General features: G+C 40.3%; 1 protein-coding gene across 3 annotated transcripts in view; it reads left to right on the top strand.

Annotated features, from left to right (window-relative positions):
* TENM2 (teneurin transmembrane protein 2) overlaps positions 1-20,691 on the top strand; it is a 1,229,820-nt gene that overhangs the window by 1,066,602 nt on the left and 142,527 nt on the right. For all 3 annotated transcript variants that reach the window (XM_046000941.1, XM_046000940.1, XM_046000942.1), the window contains 2 exons: positions 14,245-14,439; positions 20,313-20,513. In XM_046000941.1, the coding sequence (XP_045856897.1) occupies positions 14,245-14,439; positions 20,313-20,513 (396 nt within the window). The remainder of the gene's footprint in view (positions 1-14,244; positions 14,440-20,312; positions 20,514-20,691) is intronic.

Genomic DNA, 20,691 nt, shown 5'->3' with positions numbered 1-20,691 from the left:
TTTCTAATTATTTGCCAGGCACTGTACATAGCACTTTATAGATACTATTTCGTTTCACCTGCTTAAAAACACAATGAGGTAGGTACTCCTGAATTCTTGTTCCACTTTAAAGATAAGGAAATCAAGGCTGAAAACAGCATCTATTGTCACACAGCAAGTAAAAATGAAGGGAAATTCAGGCTAACTCCGAAGCCTACGCTCTACGAGGAACTGCTCTACTGGCTGGGGAGACAGCAGTAAATAAATAGACCCTTTAGGTCTTCCAGAAGCTTCCATGCTTGTAGATAACAAGACACCAGTAATCTGCAAACACCTCTCATTGCTTGAACCATAGTAAGTGAAAAGCTACCTCATTTCTGGACTTGAGCTGCAGAAAGGTTTACTGTGTATTGTGAAGAATTTAAATATTAATTATGTAATTAATGTTCAGTCACACACGCACACACGCACAAAAACTTAGACGTCTCTTAAGAACAGCTTAAGCACTTACCGATTGAGAACTTTTATAACTCTCAAAATGGAGGCCTCCCCATATCTCTACAGGTATTTTAAATGAATTGAATTAATCATAGGCTTAAAAGTCTCTTGCGATCTTCGTTAACTTCCCTGGGTTTAATTAAAACATCTGTGCACTTTTAATTTATCGATTCATCCAACTCATATGTCATGTTTTTAACACACCCCAGCATGCTCTGCATCATTTTTAACCCGATTTCCACTTAACTAAAGCAATTAAATTCACCCCGGATTAATTAAAGCATCCATACTTTCGTGCTTAAGTCAGCGTGTGCGTCTTTCCCCACATGGCTCCTGAATGTCAGAGATCTGACACACCTGATGAGTTTTTTGTCCTTCTGGAAATTCTTCCCTGAATCGCTTTCCTGCTTATTAATGTGCCATTTGACAGAACAGGAATGAGGAAGTTGGTGCACCTGAACTTTGGCCCTCTGAGCCAGAGAGTCTGCCGCTGTCTATCAGAAGTGCCCTCTGCTTTTTCCTTCTCTTCATGGGGGTCCTGCCAGGTCTTGCCCTCACCAAGACCAACCAGCATCGGAATGTTCTAGGCAGGAAGTGGGGGATGCTCTTCAGGTTAGAGGTGACCATGATGATTGGAATGGCTCGTGATCTTTGCATTCGTACTTTTATAATTGTTCCTTACTTCTGTTTTCCTCTGTCCTCACTCTTCCTACACGAACAGCCCTTTATCGCCCTGCCCATTTACTAGGGAGGGAAAACTGAGGCATGGAGGTCAGCAGGCTTCTCGGTTGGGCACAATGAGCCATGGAGCTCTCCAGACAGTGACAAATTATCCCAAGCCCCAGGAGAAATAGTTTGCATTTCTGCACACACACCCCCCACCAGCTGTGTTTGACGGAGCCCATTTCCCCTCATCCAGTGCAGTGTTGGTGGTTATCAGTCTTTTGACTGTTTTTTTCCCCCACTCTAGTAAGCCAAGGATTACTTCTTCTCATTATTTTATCTATACTTAATTAATTGCAAGTGAAGCTATGTGTCTTCTCATACTTCTATTGGCAGTTTATATTTTTATTTGTATGTTCTTTGCCTGGGTTTTCATTCACTCGTCACTTCTTACCGATTTGTAAGAGCTCTTTGTGTATTTTAGATATCAAACTTTATTCTCTAAAATGTGTTAAAAATATGTCTTCCTGGGGTTGTTCATCCCTTAATTTTGTTTAGGGCATTCTTTGTAGTATAAAAGATGTAAATCTGATGTAATCAAACCCAATCTTCTTATCCTTCTCAACCTGGAGAGTTTGTCTTCCTTACATATCCTCCTCCCAAGAAAATAAAATTAGTCTTCAGTATTTTTTCTAATGCTTTTGTCACTTTTTCTTCTATGTAGATCTTTAATCTGTGAGGAATTTTTTTCAGTTTTACTGAGAAATAATTAACATACATCACTATTATGTTTAAGGCATACAGCACGATGGTTTGATTTATATAGATTGTGAAATGATTACCACAGTGTCACCTACCATATCTTCTCATATAGATGTCTTTCTCATAAAAAGAAAAGAAAGATAAAAGAAAACGGGGGAAAAAATTTCTCTCCTTGTGATGAGAACTCTTAGGATTTTACTCTCTTCATTACTGTCCTATATATCGGACAGCAGTGTTGGCTACAGTCCTCATGCTGTACATTATAGTCCCAGTACTTTTTTATCTTACAGCTGAAAGTTTGGCCCTTTTGACCACCTTTCCCCAATTCCCCTCCCCCACCCACCCCCACATGTAGTAACCACAAATCTGACCTTTTTTTTCCATGAGTTTGGTTTGTTGTGCTATTTTCGGATTCCACATGTAGGTGAGATCACTTTTGTCTTTCTCCATCTGATGTTTCACTTAGCATAGTGCCTTCAAGTTGCATCCATATTGTTGCAAATAGTAGGATGTCCTCATTTTTTTATGACTGGTTAATATTCCATTGTGTATATATACTGTAACTTCTTTATTTGTTAACCCATCAGTGAACATTCAGACTGTCCCTGTGTCTTAGTGGTTATAAACAATGCTCCTGTGAGTAGGTGGGTGCAGATATCTTTTTGAGTTTGTTGGTGGTTTTGTTCGCTTTGGGCATATTCCCAGAAGTGGAACTCCTGGTTCATGGTGGTTCTATTTTTTGAGGATCCCTGTACTCTTCTCCTTAGTAGCTGTACCAATTTACAATCCCACCAACAGTGACCACATGTTCCCTTTTCTCCACATCCTTGCCAGCATGTGTTATCTCTTGTGTTTTAATGATGGTCATTCTAACAGGCGTGAGGTGATACCTCATTGTGGTTTTAATTTTCACTTCCCTTAAGGGCTAGTGATGTTGAACATCTTTTCATGTACCCATTGGCCTTTCATATATCTTTTTTGAAGGAATGCCTATTCAGGTCCTTTGCCCATTTTTAAACAGGGTTATTTGCTTTGTTTTTGTTTGTTTTTGCTGTTGAGTTGTATGACTTTCTTACATGTTTTGGATATTAACCCCTTACCAGATACATGGGGTTTGCAGTTATTTTTTTTCCCTATTCTGAGGTTTTGTGTTGATGGGTTTTTTTGCTATGGAGAAGCTTTTTAGCTTGATGAAGTCCCACTTGTTTCTTTTAATTTTGTTGCTTCTACTTAAGGTGTCATCTCCAAAAAAATCATTAGTGAGATCCATGTTAAGGAGCTTTGTTCTTATGTTTTCTCCTAGGGGTTTCATAGTTTCAGGACTTATATTTAAGTCTTTAATCTATTTTGAGTTAATTTTTTTGAGTAATGAAAGAGAGAGGTCCAGTTTCATTCTTTTACATGTGAATATCCAATTTTCCCAGCTCTGTTTATTGCAGAAGTCATCTTTTCTCCAGTAAATGCCCTTGGCTCCCTTGCTAAATATTAGTTGACCATATATGCTTGGGTTTATTTTAGGACTCTCAATTCTTTCTCTTGGTCTATGTGTCTGCTTTTATGCTGGGACCATACTGTTTTGATGACTATAACTTTATAGTATAGCTTGAACTCAAGAAGTGTGGTATCTCCTGCTTTGTTCTTTCTTGGGATTTCTTTTTCTATTTGTGGTCTTTTGTGAACAAAATGCCATTTTGGGATTTTTTTTTAATTTAATTTTATTTTTCAGTGTTCCAAGATTCATCATTTATACACCACAAATTTTGGTAAAACTGCATTAAATCTATAGATCACTTGTATAATACTGATGTTTTAACAATACTAATTTTTCCAATCCATAAGTACAGGATACCTTTCTATTTATTTGTGTCTTCTTTGATTTCTTTCATCAGTGTCTTGCAGCTTTCAGAATAGAGCTCTTTCTCCTCCTTAGTTAAATTTATTCCTAAGTATTTTCTTGTTTTCGATACTATTGTAAATGGCATTAGTTTCTTTCTTTTTCAAAAAATTTGTTATTAAGAATTATAGGAATACTACTGATTTTTATACGTTAATTTTGTATCTTGCAACTTTATGGAATTCTTCAATTAGATCTAAGTTTTCTGGTTGAATCATTTAAGATTTTCTCTGTATAAAATCATGTCATCTGCAAATAGAGAAATTTTTACATCTTCCTTTCCAATTCCAGTGCCTTTTATTTCTTTTTCTTGCCTGATTGTTCCTGCTGGTACTTCTAATAATTTGTTGAATAGGATTAATGAGCGTGGACACCTTTGTTTTATTCCTGATCTTAGAGGAAAAGCTTTCAACCGTTCACCATTGACTATGATGTTAGTTGTAGGCTCATCATATATGGCCTTTATTATGTTGAGATATGTTCCTTCTTTGCCTAATTTGTTAAGAGTTTTTAATCATGAGTGGGTGATGAATTTTGTCAAATGCTTTTTTTCCGTGTCTATTGAGATGGTATTATTTTGTTTCGTTTTATTAACATAATGTATCACATTAATTGGTTGATGTATGTGAACCATCCTTGCATCCCAGGGATAAATCCCACTTGATCATGGTGAATGATCCTTTTAACGTACTGCTAAATTCAGTTTGCTAGTATTTTGGTGAGAGTTTTGCATCTATATTTATTAGGGATACTGGCCTGTAGTGTTCTTTTCTAGTAGGGTTATTTTCTGGTTCAGGTATTAGACAATGCTAGCCTCATAAAATGGATTCTCAGCCCCCTTGCATGGGTGGGAAGATCAGGGGCCACTCCAGGCTACTCTCAGTTTCCCAAACAGGAAATCTCCGGTTGGGATTTTTTGGAAGAGTTTGAGAAAGATTGGTGTTAATTCTAATTTAAATGTTTGGTAAAATTCACCAATGAAGCCATCTGATTCTGGGCTTTTCTTCATCGGGAGATTTTTTTATTGCTAATTCAGTCTCCTTACTGATAATTTGTTTATTCAGATTTTCAAAGAACTTTTCCACCTCTTCTAGGTTGCACAGTTTGTTGATAAATAGTTGTTCATAGTAGCCTTCTCTGATCCTTTGTATTTCTGTATTATCAGTTGTAATTTTTCCTTTTTCGTTTTTAAATTTGTTGATTTGGATCCTTCTTCTTTTCTTCTTCTTGGCTAGCCCAGCTAAGGGTTTGTCAATTTTATCTATCTTTTCAAAGAACCAACTCTTAATTTGGTTAATCTTTCCTGTTATTTTTCTGTTCTTTATTTCTTTTATTTCTGTTCTAATCCATATGATTTCTTTTCTTCTACTAACTTTGGGCTTAGTTTTTTTTATTGTCTAGTTCCTTAAAGCATAGAGCTATGTTGATTATTTGGGCTCTTTTTGCTTCTTCTTCTTTTTTTTTTTTTTTTTTTTGGTAAAGATTTTATTTATTTGACAGAGAGAGATCACAAATAGGCAAAGAGGCAGGCAGAGAGAAAGGAGGAAGCAGGCTCCCTGCTGAGCAGAGAGCTGGATGCGGGGCTCTATCCCAAGACCCTGAGACCATGACCTGAGCTGAAGGCAGAAGCTTAACCCACTGAGCCACCCAGCTCTTTTTCCTTCATAATGTAGGCATTTATTGCTGTAAACACCTCACTTAGAACTGCTTTTGCTGCATCTCATAAGTTCTGGTGTGTTGTATTTCTATATTCATTTGTCTCAAGAAACCCTTTTACCCTTAAATTTCTTCTTTGATCAATTGTTTTTTCGGGAGGATGTTTTTTAATTTCCATGTGTTTGTGAATTTTCCAGTTTTCCCTTTGCTATTGATTTCTATTTTCATGCCACTGTGGTCCAAGAAGATACTTGGTATAATTTTAATCTTCTTGATTTTTCTAAGACTTGTTTTGTGGCCTCACATATGGTCTATCCTAGAAAATTTTCTATGTGTACTTCAGAAGAATGTATATGCTGCTTGTATTGAGCAGAAGGTTCTGTATATGTCTATGAGGTCCATTTGATCATAGTGTTGTTCAAATCAGCTATTTCCTTAGCGATTGTCTGTCTGGATAATCTATCTATTGTTGAGCATGGGGTATTGAAATCTCCAACTATTACTGTATTACTGTTTATTTCTCCTTTTAGCTCTGTTAGTTTTCACTTTATATATTTAGGTGTTCCAGTGTCAGAAACATAAATATTTACAATTGTTTTTCTCTTATTGATATATTGACTCCATTATATAATGACTTTCCTTGTTTCTTTTTATCATTTTTAAAGTCTCTTTTGTCTGATATTAGTATAGTTACTCTGTCTTTTGTTGTTGTTACAGTTGTTGTTACCGTTTATTTGAAATGTCTTTTTTTTCCATCTCTTCACTCTCTGTGTTTTTGAGGCTAACACAAGTCTCTTAGGTAGCATATTTTGGCTCATGTCTTTTTATCCATTCAGCCACTTTGTATTTTGTTTGGACATATTAATCATTTACTATAAAATAATTATCTATAAGTAAACACTATTGCTATTTTGTTAATTGTTTTCTGGTTGTTTTGTAGAGCCATTGTCCCTTATTTCTTATCCTGCTATCTTTTTTGTATGTTCTGTTGTCTTTTGACATCAGTATACTCAGATTTCTTTATTGTATCTTTTGTGTAATTACTACAGGATTTTCTTTTGTGGTTCCCATGTGATTCACATAAAATATTTCAAACTTCTGACACCGTCTTTTGAACTGATAACAACTTAATTTCAGTAGAATTCCTATATTTTACACTTTCCCCACTCACATTTAGATTATTGCTGTTATAGTTTACGTGTTTTTTAATATTGTATTACTTAGAACTAGAGCTAGTGCTGTAAGTTTGTTGTGTACCACTGTTCCCATATTGCAGAATCTAACTATATATTTACCATTACCAGTGAGATTTATACTACCTTTTTATGTTTTTATGCTGTTCATTAGCATTCTTTCACTTTCACTCACAAAACTCGTTTAGCATTTCTTGTAATGAAGGTCTGGTGATCATGAACTCTCTCAGCTTTTGTTTATTTGGGTAGGTCATCATCCCTCCATTTATTTGTTATTTGGGTAGGTCATCATCCCTCCATTGTTTTTGAAGAATAACTTCAACAGGTATAGAAATCTTGGTTGACATTTAGTTGTATTCAATGTTTGGAATATGCCCTCCCATTTTCTCCTGGCCTGAAAATTTTCTGTTGAAACATCAGTTGATGGCCCTATGGGTATTCCCTTGTATATAACTTCAATCTTTTCTCTTGTTGCTCTTAAAATTCTTTCTTTGTCTTTGACGTTTGACAATTTAATTAACATGTCACAGTGTAGCCCTATTTGAGTTCAGCCTATTTGTGGTTCTTTCAGTCTCATGGATCTGGATGTCCATTTCTCTCCCTAGGTTTGGGAAGTTTTCAGCTATTATTGCTTTAAGTATATTTTGTCTTCTTTTTCTCACCTTCTTGAATTCCCATAATGTGAATATTATTTCTTTTCATATGTCCTATAATTCCTATAGGCTTTCTTCACTCTTTCCTTCTTTTCTTTTTGCCCCACCATCTGGGTGTTTCCATTGTTCTATCCTCCCCCTCACAGATTCTTTCTTTTGAAAGAATCTACTACTTTTGAAATTCTTTATTGAATTCTGGTATATTTAGTTAGTATATTTTTCAACTTGAGGAATTTTTTTGATTGTTTCTATTTCCTTACAAACTTCTCATTTTCTTCATGCATCATTTTCCTACTTTCACTTGGTTGTGTTTTCTTGTAGTTCACTGAACTTCCTTAATAGAATTATTTTGAATTCTTTGTCTGACAGTTGATACATCTCCATTTCTTTAGGGTCAGTTATTGGAATTTTAGAGTTTCCTTCAGTAGTGTCATACTTACCTGATTCTTTTGTGGTTCTTGATTCTTTATGCTGTTATCTGCACATCTGAGTAATGGGGGGACTCTTCTTCAGATTTTACAGATTTGCTTTGGAAAGTACAGCTTCTCCCCAGTCAGCTCATTTTGGCCTTCTGGATGTGTCTAGTGGTAATGTCCTTGGGCAGGTGGGACCTGCTATTATGGTCTGTTTGGGGGCAAGGCAACTGTTCAAGCCCTAAGGATAAGGCTGAAAACAGTTGAATATGACTACTGGCTTGGTTCCCTACCCAGAAGAAGCTATCAGATAGGCTCCATGGTTTCCTGGATTCTCTGGTCAGGCTTAATAAATGGTCAGGACTAGATATTATAGTCAGTAATAGGTGAACTATGAATTAGTCAGGGCAGCAGGCCAAGACCCAAGGTTTATACAATTCATTGTTTGGGAGTTCAAATCAGGCCAGGGTATTCACTGAATTCTCTGGTCATATGAAGCCACTCATTTTGCTCTCCAGACAAAGGAAACCACAGGCTGTGCTCTCTCTAAATGCCACTGTATGCAGGGTTGTTGAATGGGCTATGTAGCTTCCCCATGTGCTCTGGTCAGGTTCCTTGGTCAGACAGGCTGAAGGCTGTACTCAGCAATGAGCAGGGCTACAAATTAGATTCCCTGCCAGGGCACTGTGGGGGAAGCTGCTCTAAAACCAGTAAAACTCTTTTGTTGTTTTAATGTGCACAGACTTGTACTCCAAGCTCCAGGGCCAAACAGGTCTACTGGCTTTGCTCTGCAAACTGTTGGCTCTGCCTGCCCTTACTCTCAGCTCTAGCATCACTGGACCAAGCAGTTTCCATAGTTTTTTGACAACCCTGATACGTAGGGCCAAAGGTCACACTCCACAGTGGGTGGGGCTCTCAGCCCCCTTGCTTGGGTGGGAGGGGGAAGGACTGCTCCAGGCTACTCTTGATTTCCAAACAGGCTCTCTAGGTGGGAGGGCCTGAGAGCTGCCTTCAGCCTTCGCTGTGAATTAATTCCTCTACCTGTGCATAGCACAGAAACCCTCTATGCCTGGTACTAACTTTGCTTCAGGAGCAGTCAGCTCTTCCTCTCTGCCTTTTAACTCAAGCACCATTGGGCTACAATGCTTCCAGGAGTTGTCACCAGCCCTTCTGGTCAGATGGGGCTGGAAGACCCTCTCCACTGTGGGTAGGGCTGTGATTCAGAACCTTGCGTGGGTATGGGCAAACTAGGTTCTAGAGCCCACAAAATCCTCATTTAAAGATCCATATCAGCCAGGTTTACATCCCACCCATTCCCGTGGTCAGAGTACACCCCCACCTTTGTTCTGCAGATGAGCTAAACTGCTAGCTGGGATACCCTTTGGGCTGTGTAGGTGTGAACTTGGTCTGCCAGGATCCATGCACTAGTTGTGGCAAGCCCCTCCCCATTCTCCCTTGCAGTTGGATTCCCAGTGGTTGGAATACTCCTGCAGTCCCCAGTGGTTGGATTCCCTGCAATCCCCTGTGATTCCCTTGAGATCAGAGTAGGGGATTCCCACATAGCCACCCGCAATGGTGGGTGATGGGGCTGGTTGTACTTCCAGGGTTCTTTTTTCCCTGAAGGCTCAGGGAGATGTCTCCACGTGGTGCTGCCCTGGCATGGGGGGAGGCAGTGCCGTCAAAGGTAGCCACTCATTTCAGGTTCTACTGTAGTCTGTCTCTGAGCAGCAGGAGGGTCTTCAGCCTTACCCGCCATGTTCTCAGATTCTCTCACTGGTATCTTATTCATGAATAGTTGTTCGTTATTCTTCCTGTAAAGAGAACAAACTCAGGGAGTGTCACCATCTTGATGACATCACTCTGGAATTTATTTTTGAATACACTGTTCAGTAGATGTTAAGCTTTGTTGCCTACCAAATGATTGCCATTTGCAGGGACCTAGTAGGAAGTGAAACCTATCTTTCCTAACACATTATGCTTGGCAACCAAGCTAATTCCACACTCAGGAAAGACAACGGGGCACCAATTTTGTTGTTAAAGACACTGAACTTTGCTTGCTTTGCCTTTGTAACCCAAAAATTATATCTCAATTGCTTCAGGAGAATTAAGGCATTTTTATTTCTACATCACTTTTTTCCTACCACCTAGCACAGCTACATAGCACATACTAGGTTATTCATAAATATTTATTGAATAACTGGGAAGTAAGGCCACCAATTGTTAGTGCGATTTTGACAATTTACCCAGATTACTAGGTTCAAGTATTCTCAAGTCTCTTTTCCACAGAAGCTTTCAGTCAAATTTCAAATAATTTTTAAAGGGCACAATATTTGATATTCCCTCTGTACACCTAGCCCAGGCTATAAATGACTTGGCAAGATGCAGATATTTTCACTTGCCTTATGATTCAGCCTTTTCAACATCTCTACATCTTCTCCAGGTATTTCCTCTACTGCAAACTCCAAATAAATGGGACTTGTTTTACTTAAAACAGAAGATATGGTGGCTTGTCCTGTAACTTTGCACTTATTAAGTAACACTGATCATTCATTTCATCCCTTAACAGAAAATTTGGGGAGCAAAAAAAAAAAAGCTCCACCTTGATCATAAATGAATTTTACACCATTTAGGTGAATCTAAATTCTCTCTCTCTCTCTCTCTCTCTCTCTCTCTCTTTGTCATCAGCCTGTTAACTTATCAGTTGTTAGTGGCAGTGGTAATTTATTTTTCTTCTGCAGGAGTCTTAGAGTTTCCAGATTTAATAAAACAAGAATAGTCATTTGGTACACACATTTTAATTAATTTTAAATAGTAGCATGAATGCACAGTGTTCTGCTCCTGTAAGCCTTAGGAAGAGGAGAGAGAAGCAAGGACATAAAACACTCTACATGTGATTCCAGAACCCCCTCCCACCTGCAACCAGAAAAATGGGGGAAGAAGAAGATGAGTTCTTTCCATTAGTGTTATTTTATAATCTTGTGGTGGAGGTGGTGGTGGTAATTCTGTGTGTGTGTGTGTGTGTGTGTGTGTGTGTGTGTGAGAGAGAGAGAGAGAGAGAGAGAGAGAGAAAGAGCATGCACACGTGTGTGTGCACATGCATAGGTACATCTGAGACATACTGCATTTTTAATTTTATTAACCCTTGCAGTCAATTTGGAGACTTAGTTTGGAACTTCCAGAGGGAACATCTGTTCGTTATAAACTGTGTGTCAGCTACTGCTTTGAGTCCTTGCACACGTAATTGCACTTAATGCTCCCATCAACTCTGAAAGACAGTATTTTGAAGGTAAACTTGGGTCTCAGAGAAATGCAGTAATCTGGCCAAAATCCCAGAGCTGGTAAGTGACAGGTCAGGTAGTAAACCCAGCTCTTTCTGACACCAAAATCCTTACTCTTTCCAATTCTGTTCTATATCACCTTTGGGCAGGTGTGTGGAGTCAGGAGTTATTTGTCCTATAACCTGTCAGAAAAAAATCATGTAGATTTAGTGATAGTAAAAATACAAGAAGAGTTATGAATATGAGAGGTCCGCACTTCACATTCAGCCTCTCAAATGAGGATCAGCCTGAGCCTTACATACTGTGAGGCTCTGGGTTGAGTTATGTCTGAGAATGAATCAGTTACCCCTGAAGGATGGCGCTTTCTGTGCAGGTCAGCCCTGTGACCACTAGAAGGCTCACCTCTGGCTTTTGCACTCTGTCCCAGTGGCAAATGGATTACTGGAGAAATTCATTCCTCTTCAAGCTGCTTCTGCTTTTTTATATGACATCAGCCAAGCCCATCCAGTGGCCTGCTTTCCAGAGAACAGCACAGAGTTTTGCATTTTTTACCACACTCCTGGTGAGCACGCAGCAAATACATTGAAAGAAGGCTGCATTTAGAATGTGGAGAATTCTCTGACCTCACTATTCTCCATTTTTCCCCTGAGTAATTTAAGTAGGTCACCTTTTAAATTTGATTTCCCAGGCACCTGGTTTTAAATAAAATCCATTCTTACCTTCCGGACAATCCTTTTTTTTTTTTTTTTTCATCACATGGAGTTTATGCAGAAGAAAAATAGTTTCAATATGGATAAATAAAATATTATAACTGTACTTTATCAATTAATAAAGACAGTACTTATTTGCTCCTACTTTCTACCCTCTTCTACTCTTTGAGAGGAGAGGAGGTGCAGTGGTGATTTAATGTAACTTTCTCTGCTGTTCATGGCAGCTTGTCCAATATAGAATCCTCAAGTCAGAAACAGCCCTTGGAAGCTCATCCCACTTACATGTGTGGCTGCCCTCCTCACTAGTTTCCTGTTTCAGTGGGCGAGAGTAGAAGTGGGGTAAGAAATGATGCCAACGCTAGTCTTCCCAGGAGAAGAAATATCTGTAATGTTGCCTAAATTAGAAATGGAAAGTGGGTTTCCTCTGGAATATCAACTCTGCCTTCTTGAAGGTCTCAGCCTTGGTCATTGAAGTTTTGAGGCTCTGTCTAGGCTCTGGGTGACGAGATGCCATGATCGTAATCACTCGACAATGTCTGCAGAGGTGCAGAAAGGGAGAATAGTAGTTTGCATGCATGTATTTGCCATTCCTAGCGTAGAGCTTAGCATGTTTCGTGAGGAACTGACATCAAAAAAATTTGCTTTGTCTTTCAAGCCCTCTCAAAACTTTGCAAAAGTCCATATTTTTCTCATGCTTGTTCATATATGCACAGTCCCTAACCTGAATCTTGGGCACCCTGGGTTCAATGTTTTCTTCTACTCTCTCCTAGACCATCAGTATGGGTAACAACTCTATCCAGATCTCTGATTAAGTATCCTGGGGATAGAAAGCATGTTCCCCACTCTGTTAAGGAGAGTCTAGCCAAAATTCAATATGTGACTTTGATGTTCTCCCTTTTGAACTCATTATTGTCCTCTGGTAATAGAGGATAGAAGAAGGGTAAGAATTCTACTGAGAATTATACCCTAAATAATTTTCACAACTGTGTTCTAAAATGTTTTCAGGGAGGATATCTCTCAATCATATGTCAGCTGTTGAGATGTTTTTGTTTCAGGTCAGTTTATGATTAAGTTAAAACATGCACTTCCCCCAGAAAAAGGTACTGTGTGTGCACCATGAGGTCTCCTCCAGAAACTGTTCTTTTTTTCCCCAAATGCCCATTTAGCGCTGCCCATAGTTTCCCTGTTTGAGGATCTTTAAATATCAGGAACATGGGAGAAATATTTACTTACGTCAACATTGATGAATGCCAAGCTGAAAGGAAATCAACAGTGATGAACATGGTCCTGTCCTCAAGGAGTTTCCTAGAGCTCTGGGAAATTAGACACTCAGAAAAGGAAAGTCAATTATTATAAAAACAGGACAGAAACCTGACAACAGGGGATGACTGATGAGCCAGGGTGGCACGACGGACCGCAGAGCAATCTGATTAGAGGTGCCGCTTCACAGGACCGGGACATGGCGTGGCTACACATCCACGTACATGTGCATTCCCAATCACGGGAGGACCAGGAGTCACTGAAACATCCTGTTGGCCATCCCTGAAGGTTGAGGGCCAGTGCCATGGCAGGGAGTTGCATCCGGCTTTTAGTCGCAAATGAGAGACCCAGTGGGAAATTTAGCTTCTTTACAAACTGATTCTGAAACGTAAAGTCCAAAGCCTGAAGGTGACCACTAAAATCCCGTTCTTGATCTCTGAAAGGGGTGAAATGGCACAACTGAGGCAAAACTGGAGAGAACCATTGGTAATTTCATACTGGACAGTCCTCACCGATTCTCAGCCTTCTTCCTATCAATAGATGCAAGAGAGTCCCAGCTGAGACAGGAACTACTAGAGGTTTCCTGTCTTCCGCCTGCTCTCCCCTTCTTGCTCTTTTATTAGTCCAGGCATATGTAGCCTATCCTTTATTACACATGTTGTGCTTTGAGGTAGACAGAGTCATCCCTTTGTGGTCTAGATAAGAAAACTGAGGCATAAAGAGATTAATTGTGTCAACCATGGCCCATCCCCCTTCCTTTTGAATGGACATCAACTTGGCAAGAATAGGAGCCGACTAACCAGCAAAATGTGTTCTGATCCCCTGCGCCACTAAAAATAACACTTGTGTCCACATAGCTTTATCAAGGGCACAGCTGAGAGTTGGGCCAACCTGCTTTCCAAGGGGGCTCCCCCTCTTCTGAGCTTTGTGACTTTGGCCACCTACCCTGACTGGTCTGTACGTCATGTGTAAAATGGGCATCAGGATCCCATCAGGATCATCAAATACTTATGACGGTTAAGTAATAAATTGCACATTTGAAGCTGTGCCTGGCACATAACAAGAATGGCATTGGTGGTAGCTGCTATTATTAGTAGCATTTTCGTGGTTGTCCTTGTGATGGTTACTTCTCTGAGGTCGGCTCTGCACCTCCACCACCAGGGTCCCCAGGCTAGGACACTGCAAGCTAAGCTGAAATTCCAGATGGGCTCCACCCCCCTTAGATGGACAGAACCCTGCAGGCACTGCCCCCTGTGACCCAGTGCTCTGTCTCTGGCTTTTGCAGCTGCCTGCCCTGTCCTGTGCAGTGGGAACGGACAATATTCTAAAGGGACGTGCCAGTGCTACAGCGGCTGGAAAGGTGCGGAGTGTGACGTGCCCATGAATCAGTGCATCGATCCTTCCTGCGGGGGCCATGGCTCCTGCATCGATGGGAACTGTGTGTGTTCAGCTGGATACAAAGGCGAGCACTGTGAGGAAGGTAAGCGCTGCAGGGCCAGCCTGGGCAGCAGCAGAGGAGGGAGGCGTCTGCAGACTCAGACTTTTGCTAATGAGCCCAGTCCAAGGCTCCGCCTTTTGCAGAGGAAAACTTCAACATTTTGCACAGAGAACTTCAAATGCCTTGGCTTTTGTAGAGTTCTAAGGTTGAAGAAAACACAGCCTGCAGAGTGGTTCTGGAAGGAATGCTTTGTTTTACCCTTCTTTATGTTAATTAGCTACTTTTCCTCTTTAAACTGCTTTCTCTGCCTTTGTCTTTCTGCTCTTTCCCTGTAACTCCTCCTCCTCCCTTCCTGCTACTTCTTTTCCTTTTTTTAGGTCTCTTATCTTCCTTCCTCTTTGCTTTGTTTTCTTTAAAATCCTCTGATTTGGGAATTACTAAAGCTATCCAGAAAACAAAAACAGCAACAACAAAAAGCTACCCAAGAATCCTTAATCTCCCTGTCTTCCCTATAGCTGTTCTTGTTGTTGTTTTTTTTTCCCTGAAACTGTCCCTGGTAATCTAGTACCTACATATGTCTGTGTACATTTTAGCAAAAATTCATATAAATAGAAAACAGTCAGGCTTGAAAGACGATAGGCACCATGTCATTTAGACACGGTGTAGGTCACATTACCCTGGTACCTAAATCACACAGAATTAGAGGAGGGCGGGGTGTAGCACAGTAGTGGCATTTGGTGAATTCTGAAGAGCTCACCTGAGCATGCATTGCGGTGGCCTCTGAAACCCACGGGGAAAAGTTAGGGGTATAGTCAGCGGAATCTAGCTGGAAAAAAACGTGATCAGAGATGCAACTTGGTGATCAGATAGAGAAAGCTCCTCTCCCGATGTGATGTGATCCGTAGCCAGCTTCGAGTCTGAGTCACTCTGGTTAGTGCTTTCAGAAAAGCTATTTGGTACCAAGGTGTTGGGATCTATAAGGCAAGGGAACCGCGCCAAACTGCCTGCCAGCCTTCCCCCTCTATATTTGCACTTCCAGAGTATGGTCTCTGGCTGTCCATCTGTTGTTTCCCTTTACACAAAATATCAAGCAGAGTTGGTAGGAAGGCGTGAGCCTAGGTGCGGTCCATCCCTTGTCCACTCCCCAACCTTTGAATTGACTCAATTGTGTTTAGCAGTTGAGCCATTTTCCTCTACGTCTGTCATCCAGGCAAACATCCCCATACAACTCAAACAGCCTTTTTTCCTCCCAGTGGAAAAAGAAGTGTCAACTCTCCCAGCAAACTGAGGAAAAAAGTGAAGCCCACAGCCTACCCCATGAGAAACAGCTTGAGAGAACTACCCAGGATGCCTCCCAAGAAAAGACTGTTAGGCACCATATCCCATGTTCTCTCTCAGCTTCTCAATGCCAAGCTGATAAGAAGGGACCTCAGGTGCTCTGAGGTTCTCAGGTATGAGCAGATCTGATCTCCCATCCCATTAAGTTATGGATCTCCAGTGTTCTGTAAAACATAACCAATCATTACTGCCTTTACCACAAAGTAATGACAGTAACTCACCCTTAGTAACATACTGGAGCTCCCCTTCTGAAATCTCCCATTTCATAGTTTACAGAACTCTGGCTAAAATAGAGTCCCCGTCCATGACATTATTCTTCTAAGATTTTTCCAATACATCAGTGGTAATGCCCTTAATGGGACCCAGAAGTCTGACCTCCAGATCTTCATTGGCTCAACACTTTATATATTTTTTCCTCTGTTATAAAAGGTAGCCTCCCTCCATCTGCATCATAAAACCAAATTGGGAGTTTGGATGGAAGAAGGACTGATTTAATAACCCTGCTTGAAAGGTTGAAGTTCTTAAAGATAAATGGATTGCAGAAGGCAAAGCCGCATTTGCTGAAAACATGGGAGAGGCCAATAATATGACAAGAAAGGTTAAAACGACCTTTTGCATACATCATTTGGCGAGAAGGAAATGATAGAGCAATGACATTGCCCGTCTTAGAATTTTTTCCCTCCTGTAAAGATTGCGCATATCTGTATGAGTAGAATTTCAAGTGACTTCTCAACTTTCTTACTCTCCCAACCCATCTTATTTAAATGTTCCAAATGAATTAACCATCCAAAAACACAAGGAAGCCACGTGGATCATTATGAAAGGATGAAATCTCCTCTATTGATTTCTGCTACCCAAAAAGAATGAACCGAGGTGATTCATATGCTGTTTTCAAAATAGGAAATGAAATCAGAAAGTCTGGATCAGCGCTTTTTCCTTCCATTTAGCTTTTTTATTTCTGATATTCATCATAGTCATACGTTCAAACAATTTACCTGAAATGGCCATGGCAATGAAATCAATAGTTGCCATCCTCCATTTTTGCTGCATAAACGTTGTTGTACTATTAACAAATTTGCACAAGAAAATAAAAGGGCGGTTTCCCGAGGTTTCATTCAATGATGTCTGGGGGACTGGAAAGGTGATGAGCAAGGAATTGACATATTAGTTTAAGTCAGCCATGTTTTCATGTCAGTTTCATGGTTGAGTCATTTTTCAATGACATTTAACTTCATAAATGTAATTCATGGTTCTTCGGGGGTTTATAGTACATATTGTTTGTAAAATTCCTTGACCTCTTTTTTTATCCTTAGGGATAGAAATTGCATTCACAACCCTTTTTTGTCAAACCTACAGAGGGCCCAAGACTAAATGAGTTCTAATGATTTCAGCTGCCAGGGGGCTGGTGTTGTAAGGCACACGGTACTTAGCTGGTAAAGGCCACTGTCCCCCTTTTAAGTATAACACTATTTCTATTTATAAAGCTTCGTAAAATGCCATAGTCCCTCCTGCCTGCTAAAAACTCTAAGGACGTGGCCACAAGACCATCTTATGAAATTGGAAGCAAATTTAAAATTCATCGTGAAACTGCTCTTCTTAAAGTCTGGATTTAGTTATTCCATCAGCTGCTGTAACATATTTACTGGTATGACTGAAAGGGTTAGCTCATATATCTAGGTACAATAAATGATTCTTTGGATGACATTCCACTCCTGGGCTAATAAATCCCAGTGGATTTTCCTCCTTTCTTCATATTATAATTTAAAATAGAGAAGAGAAAGCTAATTTATCTAGAAGAAAAATGACATTTTCTTTTTCCTTTTTTTGTGGGCGTGGGGTATATTACTTTTTATGTCATCCTTTTAAGAAAAAGATTATGATGTATTTTTTTAAGATTTTATTTATTTATTTGACAGACAGAGATCACAAGTAGGGAGAGAGGCAGGCAGAGAGAGAGAGAGGAGGAAGTAGGCTCCCTGCCAAGCAGAGAGCCCGATGCGGGGCTCGATCCCAGGACCCTGGGATCATGACCTGAGCAAAAGGCGAGGCTTTAACCCACTGAGCCACCCAGGCGCCCCTGATTATGATGTATTTTCTGAAAGCTCCGAAATGTTGGTACCTCACCAAACATTTTAAATAGCTAATTACAATGGAGAGTAAATTTGGGGACACATAGCACCTGGATACCTTTGTGTCTGTTTTGATTTTGCTGTGTTAGAAAAAGGGACAGAGAAAAAACTACAACCTTGGGATTTTCTCTTATTAGAAGAATATGGACAAGACTCATTCTGAATGAATTGGTTCATATTGTGCAGATCCCAAATTACATAGCAGTCCTCCCAACAGCAAGAAGTTGTTAGCACCATTTCTTTCTTGTCAGTTCTTCATGGATGTTTGTCTCACTAATGACAAAGTCTGCCATTCATTTCTGTGTCAACTGTGTATTGAACACCTACTATATTTTTTACCCCTGCTGAGCATGAGAAAGACACCAAAACATTGCACAGCCTCTTTGTACATGTCTTCTATGCGTCTGAAACTTTCGATTCCTTTACCTCCAGATGCCCTCCACCATCCTGAGCAAATCTGAAGGTATCAAAAAGGGTTCATATCATCAGAAGTTATAGTCCCCAAGATAATGAATACAACCTTAAAATGATTTCAGCCAGAGCAACTAGCATCATCCTAAACATCTCCAACTAATAATAAATCACTGAAATTCCCCTTTCTGAGAGTGGTGTTTTTTTTTTTAATTTCTGTTATATCAGTGGCAGCTTCTGTTTCCCCATGGCTCAAATAGTCTTGAGCTAGTTTTCGTAAATAATATCTTCTTGAGAAGATTCAAATGGATCAGCTCAGAAATATCTCTTTACACTAAAAATTCTTATTGTTGCCTCAAGAGAACAGTGCTCTTTGGAAACTTCATGGAATACTGTGATTTTTAAGAAATCCAAATTCCTGAAGTCTGATGTCCCCTGGAATGAAGTAGTTTGTGGCATGGGTAATTCTGAATAATGTCCTGTTCGGAGCCAAATTATCATCAATTTTAAAACCTATCATTATTTTGTATGCCATAAGAAGAAAGAAAATTGAGATTATGCTACAAAAAGCTGGGACCCCAAAGGGTTGCCATCTCGGTGTCATGGTGAACTATATAGATGCCAAAAATGTTGCATGTTTCAATCTTGGCATTGGGCAAGGAGAGAAATCAAAATCTCTGAGGATTGGAACTACAAGATGGCACACATGCACATGAGGGACTCAATTACACCAGCAGCGTGGTCCAAGAAACCTCAAGGAAGGAATTTAAAGTGGTCTCAAGCTGGCTATGCCCCCAGATGATGGCAGAAGCAAATGCTTTACTCTAGGCCAGGAGGCCTGATTTCCAAGCTGTTAAAATAGGGAAAATGTGTGTCTTAGTTAAATAAGATGGTGAGACCTGCCTATTTCTCTGCTACACAAGACGTATCTGAGCCGTCTTCAGGACCACCATTGGTCATTCAGACCCCACAGTGGGCAATGCCTTCTTCTCCAAATGTCACTGCATCATATTCTGGGAACACCCGAGGAAGTTGGTCCTCCTCTACCAAGCCCTCTTTGCCCAACTCTGAGCCTGGATGGATGTCCAAAGTTTGGGGTCACATTCCCATGCAAAAAGTCCTGTCTTTGAGAATTGACCTTTGCAACTCACAACTCTCCTCATTCTGAGTTGATTCCACAGTGAGAATCTTCCTATTACCTACTGGATGCATATCCACTCTGAGTATTAAGATGTCCAAACAACCCAACCATGAAACTGCCAAGAATGACAGCAAGCAAATTAACTCATCTGACTGATGCAGTCTGAGAGGGTGTCAGCACCACGGCCAGAGACTCACCCATCCAGGCCATTACTGATTTTGTGTGGGACGCTTACCTCTTTGGGATCATTTCCACACCCAGCTTCACCTCTTCTATCCTGCTCTTTTGCTAACGCCTGCAGTAGATGTGTGTTCTGAAAATGAAACCTAATTTTAGACTTAGCCTAAGTGACATTTAATTAGGAAAGTGACTCATTTATGAGTTTCACTGGTTTTCTTTGTAATCCTTTGTTACCTTCTGAAGACAAGCATTAGTGTAGTTAGAATGAGCCTTCTTTTCCTCTCTGATAGTGAGGGATAATTGGGCTTGGGGATACATGTAGAGATATCACAAGTATTCATGTCGCAGGCTCAGAAGCTCTGATATGATTTAATGAAGCTACTAACTTTTTTAAGTACAAGGTTCTCAGCATTGAATGGCACACCTCTATATCTGATTGCTCCTAAGCCTGCTTGAGAAAGCCCCTCTTTCTCTTCCCTTCTCTTCGAGTTTGAGATTTGGTGTTTTGGAAAATTAAAAAAGTCTTGAATTTTTTATAGGTTGTTCTTCAAAAGTCCATGTAAGTATTACTTGGGCTGCTCCGTTTGCTTGCCAGGGGATATATGAGTTAGTGAATTATGCACTTCTTCAGCAGCAAGCTGGCATCTCATGGCCCATTCCCGTGAGTGATCAATATTCTTCCTCTTTGTTTTGTTTTTGGTTTTTTTTTTTTTCAGTTGATTGCTTGGATCCCACCTGCTCCAGCCATGGGGTCTGCATAAATGGAGAATGCCTCTGCAGCCCTGGCTGGGGTGGTCTAAACTGTGAGCTGGCAAGGATCCAATGCCCAGACCAGTGCAGTGGGCACGGCACTTACGTCCCCGACACCGGCCTCTGCAGCTGTGATCCCAACTGGATGGGTCCCGACTGCTCTGTTGGTAAGCCAAGAGGTTTCCTCCTTACTTTTCCCAATACTCATGCCCTGTGCTCCTTCTGTGAGCCCAAATGGATGGGAATCTACTCTTCACACTTAGCTTGGGATGAAGGAATGTAGGGTAATTGCATAGTGCCTTTCTTACTCTCTCTTCCTCAGTCATGGAATCTGTGATCCTGGGA

The sequence above is a fragment of the Meles meles genome, chromosome 3 (assembly GCF_922984935.1).
Source record: "Meles meles chromosome 3, mMelMel3.1 paternal haplotype, whole genome shotgun sequence".
In the NCBI taxonomy this organism is placed as follows: Eukaryota; Metazoa; Chordata; class Mammalia; order Carnivora; family Mustelidae; genus Meles; species Meles meles.
Note: the sequence above shows the minus strand (reverse complement) of the source record. Positions and strands in the feature narration are given on the sequence as shown.